Genomic DNA, 9,051 nt, shown 5'->3' on the forward strand with positions numbered 1-9,051 from the left:
CTGAAATTTTACCCAAATCATCAATTGCTTTCATCAAATTAGGAATACTAGATTGAGTCTTCGAAATAAGCAGAAGGATACCATCTGCAAATAAAACCAAAGAAAGAGCCCAGAACAAAGGCCAGATAATAATTATGTGGAATTTTGTTATTTGCCAGGAACACAAAAATTTAAAAGATACTGAATACCAAGAAGATTCTGTTTTCAGCAAAATACCTCTAGGTGAAATCCAGAGATAACAAGGGAATTCGAAGTAGATATATTTCGGCTACTGAAAGATTGGTTTGTAGTGAAAGTTGAGGATCAACTGTAGAATTTGACAGCACAAAACAGCAAACCTGGCCAATAATTACAATACAAACAGAACAGCACTGTCTCTTTCATTCAAAGCAGTCAGTTCCCCAAAACCTGGTGAAAGCAAATTTCTCGTCTCTCTCCAGACTAACAAGCTTTCAAACTACTGAATTATCGGACTGCTTGGACAAAGTCATTGATTACTGGGTACATAAAACCTCCCATTATATATTATTTCTTTTAATGAGATGTAGCCATGTCAACTAGAGCGAAATGAGAGGCAGCTTCTTCAAGTCCAACAGCGTCACTAATCGGTTGGGCCGCAGAAAATGGTGGTGGAGGACAGTAAATACTAATTTACTGAAATTTACTGGCTTAAGTACAAGTTCTGAAGCCGATCCAAAAGGACTTGGCAGAGCTTAAAAACGATGTGAAGCAGATGCAAGATAGAATGGTTCATTATGGAGATGGTTTGAATGTTCATGAGACCATCGTGCAAGCTAGGCCACCATGCAGCCCCTACGTTGTGGAACTCCTTCCCCATACTGGCACTGTTTTATAGCTTCTGGTGAATGCTGAAGATGCACTCTTTACACTGAACATTTGAGATGAGGTTGTTAAAAGATGTTGTATGGAAAGATGCAGATACTGCCATTGGGCCTCATAGGACAGGTGATATTTTCCTCTTAGAACATCATACGTGTAACGTTCATATTCTTCATCTATCAAGGTGAAGATGAAGACCTGCTTCCATCCAGTTTTTCCATCTTACCATCTTTTATTCCAATTTTTAGAGTAGGATATCCCCACAGAGTAAGTTTTGCATGGGAAAATGGATCAAAGTTGCTTTTATTAGCTACAACAATCCAGTATTCTAACTGAATTATTTCAAGAGTCGTCTGAAATTTCAAATATTTCTAAGATATTTTTGATTCTAATGCTGTCCAACAAACCAAAAGTGCTATATATGTATATTCTAAGGTTGCCCATGTCAGGAAGTTAAGACCATCAGGAGGTCTCCAATATTTCCAAATCCACCTTGTTTCATTTGTAATGGTATTTTCTGCATAGATATCCTCAGTGCTTTTGAGCTCCAAAGACATTTCCTAAACAGGGAATTTATCTTTTGAAAATATGACCCAGTTATAAAAGCTGGAAGTCCTCTCAGGACATAAAGAAATCTGGGAGTAATGTTCATTTTGAGAGCATGCACTTTCCCCCCAAGAGTAAGGTTTAATGGTTCCTACCTGTCAATATCTAGTGAAGACTCTTTTATTATTTCATTTATGTTTACTGTTACTAACTGGGTTATATTTCTTGGTATTAACATACCTAGATATTGAATAAATTTGGTACAATTCCGGAATTGGTATTGCTTAAATGAATGAGTACCGTAATTTTCTCTCTGAAAGACACACCAGACCACAAGACACACCTAGTTTTTGGAGGAGGAAAACAAGAAAAAAAAATATTCTGAATCTCAGAAGCCAGAACAGCAAGACGGATCGCTGCGCAGTGAAAGCAGAAATCCCTCTTGCTGTTCTGGCTTCTGTGATAGCTGCGCAGCCTGCATTCGCTCCATAAGACGCACACACATTTCCCCTTACTTTTTAAGAGAGAAAAAGTGAGTCTTATAGAGCAAAAAATATGTAATTAGATTTTCACCTATAGGCAACCATTCCAATTTGGACCAATTAATTGAGTGTCCTGATATTTTACCCAAATCATCCGTTGCTTTCATCAAATTAGGAATACTAGAATGAGGCTTTGAAATAAGCATATTCAACTCCTTCATGAATCTCACAATGCTATCTAATGCCAGGGGTTCTAAACACATATTTAAGAGCAAAGGTGGAAGTGGACATCCTTGTCTGGTTCCTCCTGGCCCTCTGTTGATCCTTAATGGCCCTAGCTTGAACAGGTCGTTTCCCAAAGGCTAACCCAGGAATTCCTCTGCAGTTTATATTTCCCCCTTCACATCCCAAATATTGGGGTACACCACTTAAACCATTTCCCAACTTCGATGGAGTCTAGCCCTGCGAATTCTGTATCAGTCAGAGAAAATAAGAGACTTCAGCCAAGCAATGAAAAACAAATCAGCAGACAATAGGCCTGATCTTTATTTGTTGCAACAAAGGTTCCAACCTTTAAGGCAAGCAAAAAAGACAGAGCCCTGAACAAAGGTCACATGAGTTTTTTAAATTCTCACATTTTCCCATAACACATTTCACACAGTGTCATCAAAACATCACAAACACCATAGGAGTGGTGTCTTTTTTCTTAATGTTTATCTTTATCTTTTATTTTATTAATGAGTTTCAATTTTATACCTGTCAATAATTTTACAATCATTTGAACATTTCAAAACTTGACTTCCTTCCCCTTCCTTCTGCGGTTCCTTAATTTTTTTCAAAATATTTTATTCATATCCAAATTAATTTACACATTTATTCATCTACTTTTAATATATACTCTTATAAAACTGCAGGTTATTACAACAATCCTGCCAATGTTCTTATCTGTTTACAGTTTGGTTGTAAATATTCAATGAACCATTTCCATTCTTTTATTTTAAAAAAAAAGTTTGTTATCTTGATTCCTTATTCTTCTGGTAAGTTTTGCCATTTCTGCATACATTGGTACCTCGGGTTACGTACGCTTCAGGTTACATACGCTTCAGGTTACAGACTCCGCTAACCCAGAAATATTACCTTGGGTTAAGAACTTTGCTTCAGCATGAGAACAGAAATTGTGCTCTGGCGGTGTGGCAACAGCAGGAGACCCCATTAGCTAAAGTGGTGCTTCAGGTTAAGAACAGTTTCAGGTTAAGAATGGACCTCCAGAACAAATTAAGTACTTAACCCGAGGTACCACTGTATTCCGTAAGTTTTTGTATCCATTCGTCTTTTGCTGGCATTTTTTATTCTTTCCATTTTGGGGCAAGTAACGTTCTTGCCGCTGTAGTCGCATACATGAATAAATTTCTATACAGCTTGGGTAGTTCTGTCCCTATAATTGCCAAAAGGAAAGCTTCTGGGTTTTTTTTCCCCACCAACGTACCACAGGAGTGAAGTCAGAGAGAAATCTTAGATCCAGGCATGCCCTTCTCAATCATACATATCCCTTTGTTGTGAAAATACGACTTAGCACCTTTATTTGTTCAGGCCAGGTTGCATTCCATTCTGGAGATGGGTTTTTCACGTGGGGAATTGCGATTATGATAACACCTTCCTCACCCTACCTGCCCTCTTTATCTTGACTGGTAGTACCTGGTCTGACACCTGGGAGGTGTATCTGGTGTATGTGGTGGCAAATAATAATAATAATAATTGTCAGAGCTGCCCGAGGTCCCAGCTCACAAAGGACCAACGCCGCTTCGTTGTTAAGTACGAAAGTCTTTATTGAAGTTCAGTTTCACTTTCACAGCCGCAGCGTGCAGCCCTACGTCTCAAACTCTAGACCGCTGAAGCTCCGTCTGAATCTCCTCCCCCCTGACACCAGTTTAAGACTCTAGCCTTGCTCCACCTCTTCCTTTGCTCTCTCCTCCTCTGGTTCTGCCTGTCTGTCGGGGTCTCGCCCTTCCTAGACTCTTCTGACGCTGAGTCCCCTGAGTCTTCCCCCCCCCCGGCGGGCTTTATGACCTGGTTCCCAATCCGGGTTTCCTGCTGTCCCGCGCGCTTGTACATTTGAACTTGGCGCGCGCGCCCAGCCGGCAACTTTCCTCCTGACCGTTGCACTGCTGCTGTCACTGCTTCCCCCTTCGGGGAGGCTAGCTGGAACTGACCTCCCCTCCGTTCCCCCACTCTCCGATGGAGGCGTGGTCAGCCCTGACTCATCTTCTCTCCCCGCTGGAGGAGACGCTGGTCCTGACACATGTGACTCTTCCCCCCCACTACGCTCTGGTGGGGAAGCTGGTCCTGATCCCCCGCTGCTGCTTTGGGGGTCCCCGCTGGCCCCCTGTTTCTGGTGCGTCCCCCCTGGGACCCCCCTTGCCCTGACCATTGGCGCCCCCTTCTGGGAATCTTCTGATTCGCTGGAGAAGCTCATGGAATCTCTCGGGTCACTGTCATACTCCCCCACGCTGCCCTCGGATTCTTCCCCTTCGCTCTCCATTTCCTCTCTCCCCTGTGCTTCTGCTCCTGAGCCCCTGACAATAATAATAATAATAATAATAATAATAATAATAATAATAATAATAATAAACAAAAACAAAAAAAACCTTTATTGTCACTACACCACCTGTGTGCAGTGAAATCAAACAAGCCCCCCTCCCCCCCCACATACACTCAGTCTTTTTTGCACTCTGTGTGAAGGATAATGGCGGACTGAGGACTGCCCACATCATGGTTCCTGTCCCCTCCCCTCCCCCTCCCTGAGAAGAGTAAAGCACCATTGAAATTAGGAAGATAAGTGAAACGGCTGGTTTTCAGTGATTATTTGAAGTTTCCCCATAGAATAGCACTGCGTGGACAGGCAGAGTCCCCCAGATCCCGAGCGCCCCCCCCCATCATGTGGAATAACGACTCAAGACAACGTGCTATGTGATTAAATTGGCCACAACTTTATTAAATTTCAAATGTGGGTAGACCTTGGCTCAGGCATTGGGCGTTATCACTCCTAGTCCCTCGCAGGGGATCTGGGGAACATCAGTGTTGGGGGGGGATGGGCTGGCTCCGGAGAACATATGTTCAAGCAGAGATAGCCACCCCCGTTACGCCGCCACCGCAGGGGAGAGCAATGATGACCTCTCGGCGTACAGTCAAAGCCTCCCTTCAGAAACCCCTTTAACGGGGAACCCTGGTATCACCACCGCAAAGAGGAATATAGACTAAAGGATTCCGCCTAAGGTCTGATACTGCCAAAGTTGTGACGTTTTGCTACGGGAAAGGCAAAACCTGCCAATGCAGGGGAATTCCTTTCCGGCCCTTTAACAGCGACCTTAACATAGCAGCGCCCACATACCTGTGAAGAAAAGTTAACCTGCAAAACCTGTGAAGAAAAGTTAACCTGCAAAATAAGACATTAACTGAGGGTGGGTAGGGTGGGAGAAGCTCTGGAGCCAAGTGAGGATTCCCAGGTAAGATCCTCCCTCTATTGCGTGGGCGGTAATCCCTCCCCCACCTGGCCTGGTCTCCTTGGCAACGCTTCTCCAGGTGGGATTGGACAACTGACTGAGGTAGGTGGAGACCTCCAGGTATCCCACCTGAGGGAAGACGAAGCCAAGCCTATGCTGATGGAGCCGCTCCAGATCCAGGGGCTATGCGCGTCCACGCAAAGGGTGCCCCCCATTTTATGCGGGGAGCGGTCATTGTGGCAATACTGGGTGATATTGTTAATTGTTAAGATTTCCCTTTAAGGCACCAGCTGAACCTCCCGGCAAAAGCATTCTACAAATGGGGAGCCACTGCCTGCCGATGTCTTCTAAAAGTCAGAAAGTTATTTATTGCCTTGATATCTTATGGGAGGGCAGGCACCACTACTGAGAAGGCCTTCTGCCTGGTTCCCTGTAACATGACTTTGTGCAGGGAGGGAACTGCCAGAAGGCCCTTGGAGCTGGACCTCCACCCCCTAAATGATGGGGGCAGAGACGGTTCTTCAAGTATACTGGGCCGAGGCTGTTTAGGGCTTTAAAGGTCAGCACCAACACTTTGAATTGTGCTCGGAAACACACTGGGAGCCACTGTAGGTCTTTCAGGACTAGTGTTATATGGTGTCAGTGGCCACTCCCAGTCACCAGTCTAGCTGCCGCATTCTGGATTAATTGTAGTTTCTGGGTCACCTTCAAAGGTAGCGCATTGCAGTAGTCCAAGCGGGAGATATTACAGGAGTCAGCAAACTTTTTCAGCAGGGGGCCAGTCCACTGTCCCTTAGACCTTGTGGGGGGCCGGACTATATTTTGGGGGCGGGGGGGCAGGAAATGAACAGATTCCTATGCCCCACAAATAACCGATTTTTAATAAATTTTAAAGAAAAGCACACATTCTAGTCATGTAAAAACACAGGGCAGGCCCCACAAATAACCCAGGCATTTTAAATAAAAGGACACATTCCAGTCCATTACAGAAGCAGGGCCAGACCAGCACTTCCACTGCCAAACCTGCAGATACAAAAGAGAAGAGGAGCTGTATCACATCACACAGGGACATGTTTCCTGTCTCTCTCCCCCAACATTGCCCAGGAAAATGCAAATCTGCACCAAACCCAAAATGTGGACCACCCAACAAAATCAAGTAAGGTTTTTCCTCCATCAGCACCCACAAATTCAATAGCTAGGGTGGATAGCCTAATCACTCTCTTTGGTTGTGGAGGCTACAGGGGGCCAGCACATTATGCATACCTCATTGCGTGTGATCTGCATGAGTTAGAAGCCTGTGCTGTTTCTCATTTACCAACTGGTTTGCTGCAGATCCAGTGTTCGTCGTTTCCACTGGTGCCGCTAGCAACACCCACATGGTTTAAGTAAGCACCTGTTCCTCCTCCCCGGATTTCAAACCTAAAAAGCAACAGAATGTAGAAATAGTATCCCTAAGAACAAGTATAAGACCATGCAACTGAAAAGAGACCCCCCAATGTATGTACCTGAAAAGAGACAACCCCCCCCCAATGTATGTACAGGAAGCCCTGGAAGCTAATTTTCACCTGAAGGCAGCAGAAGGCATGTAACTGCAGAAGGCAGCTTCATTTATATTAATTTAATACATTCACATTTTAGACTATGTGATCTTGGCTCAGGGCCTCAGCAAAAGGTATAAAAACCCCTGACCAGAAGAAGAGTGGAAATATCAACACACACTCAGGCTGGGTGACTCAATGGCACCCCTATGAAGGCTTCACCTGGGGCAAAATCCTGGCTAGCCGCCCCCTGCCCCTAGGCCCCCACCACTGTAGCTGTGTCTCTGTCCTCCCTCCTGAATAAATTCAAAAGTGTGTGTGTGTGTGTGTGTGTGTGTGTGTGTGTGTGTGGAGGGAGAGAGAGAGTTTTTCAAAAGCAAAACATTCTGCATAGCCCAGACATTTAAATGGCTGGTTCTGCCAAATTTCTAGTTTCTGGACTTTTGACATTTATTTCTTGACACACAATGCGGGGGGGGGGGAGAGAGATCTCACCATTTCTTGAAAATGGTGCCATCGATCCATTTCCAAGGTTCCTGGTCATCCATCCTTTGGAGACCAATCCAGTGGTCATGAGGACCTTTGTACCGTCTCAAGAAACTCTTAATAAAGAAAAGAAGTGTGAATACATTTCCAACCCTCATCCAAGTGGAGAATCAACTCCATTTGGGGCTGCAGACTCTGCTCTGCATCTTTCCACTCACCATCTCTTCTTGGGAGTCAATCACGACCAAAGAGGCATCGAAAGAGGCACAGTAATTGTGGCTATAAGTCCAATTTCTCTCACTGTCCGAAAAATAGTAACATTTCCTTTGGTAGCCAATCCAGCCATCTGGACAGCATTCATTTGGAGTGGAAGGAGAAGGTAGGGCGGTTGGCAATACTGCACTTCTCCCTAGAAAGGTATCAGAAAGTGAGACAGAGTTTATATATAGTCCTACCCAAAATAAAGGTCAGGCAATGTACTCCACTCATCAACATTATATCTGTGTGCTGCCTTTCCATAAAAGAAATCATGCTCAAAGCAGCTTGCAACAAAGAAAATGGGAACACATCTCAAGCAGCATAAGAACAATCACATAAAAATACAGTATAACAACGTAATTGCAAATACACCACACACAAAAACTGTGTGCAGGAGGTCTCCGGTCAACCCCAATCATCTCCAGGTGGGGCTGGATAAGGGTGGGGAAATGAGGGTAGGAGGGAGGGCAGACAGCCCAGTGCCCATTTCTGTCCAAAAACTCAGGAGCTTGCAGGACATAGAGCAGCTTCTCTTGTGGCTCAACCATAGATAGTCGACCTTAATTGACTATCCATGAAATACACAGCCAGGGTCTAGTTGACTCTCCCTGAGATAGGCCTTTGATTAGAATTGTATCATACAATTTAAATCACTTGAAATTGTGTGCGTATTGTGTGTGCATATTGGTTTATTATTACAGTACATGAAGTCTACCTTGACTGAATGTGGGCCCCCATCCATAACTGTTTCCAGGCTACCTCAGCTGAACACCAATAAAGCTATTCTAGCTGCTGAGGAGAGGAAATCTGTGAGAGCAGGTGGCCTGTTGATAACCTTGCAGAAGTTACAGCAAAATGGCTCTTCACTTACCTGATAAACCAGTGCTTCTGATGATGATGATGATGATGATGATGGAGGAAATGATCAGAATGGCATTAAGCACCAAGCCCAAAATTTTTATATTATAAACGAGTCTCCTTTTTCCATTATTGCACAAACCTGCAGAGGAAAATAAAGTGTTAATGTGTCCTTGGTTTCAGCAAGATGCCAGACAAGTCCTTCTAGAAACTCCAAAGTATCTGGAGGGCTCCATGTCTACCAAGGCCTGGGTATTCCACCCACATTGAAGGTGTGAGTTCAAGCTTGCATCACACCAAGATGTCATACCACTCAACAGTCCTGATTTATGTGGGACATCCTGGAATTACAGAAGCCAATTCTGGCTTCTGATTGTATCCCAGAATGTCTCATTTTTTTGGTCCTGTGCTCTGCTGCAAGTCAGCTGGAGACCAAAAAAGAAACTTCCCGATTTTGGTCAACGGGATGTTAGAAGGGTAAGAGATGAACCAAATTCACCTGTGGCATCATAAAGCTTGGTGCCTCCCACCAGAAAATCAGCC

The 9,051-nt window shown here is 44.4% G+C and overlaps 1 protein-coding gene and 1 long non-coding RNA gene across 3 annotated transcripts; both read right to left on the reverse strand.

Moving 5' to 3' along the window:
- Nucleotides 1–1,538: 1,538 nt before the first annotated feature.
- Nucleotides 1,539–3,608, reverse strand: LOC128408692 (uncharacterized). Of its 2 annotated transcripts, XR_008329152.1 has the most exons (3): nt 3,166–3,608; nt 2,754–2,921; nt 1,539–1,626 (listed from the first exon to the last, which is right to left on the reverse strand). It is a non-coding gene; the product is annotated as an uncharacterized LOC128408692 (long non-coding RNA). The 2 variants fall into 2 exon arrangements; XR_008329151.1 differs by lacking the exon at nt 1,539–1,626 and having other exon boundaries at nt 2,380–2,921.
- Nucleotides 3,609–5,612: 2,004 nt separating this feature from the next.
- Nucleotides 5,613–8,684, reverse strand: LOC128408758 (C-type lectin domain family 2 member D-like; the record flags this gene model as incomplete). The annotated part of the gene is made up of 5 exons (XM_053378779.1): nt 5,613–6,391; nt 6,684–6,787; nt 7,402–7,508; nt 7,611–7,801; nt 8,522–8,684. Coding segments are annotated over 5 exons (699 nt in total), but the record flags the coding sequence as incomplete, so codon positions are not given.
- Nucleotides 8,685–9,051: the final 367 nt, after the last annotated feature.

Source organism: Podarcis raffonei, chromosome 2 (assembly GCF_027172205.1).
Source record: "Podarcis raffonei isolate rPodRaf1 chromosome 2, rPodRaf1.pri, whole genome shotgun sequence".
Classification (NCBI taxonomy): domain Eukaryota; kingdom Metazoa; phylum Chordata; class Lepidosauria; order Squamata; family Lacertidae; genus Podarcis; species Podarcis raffonei.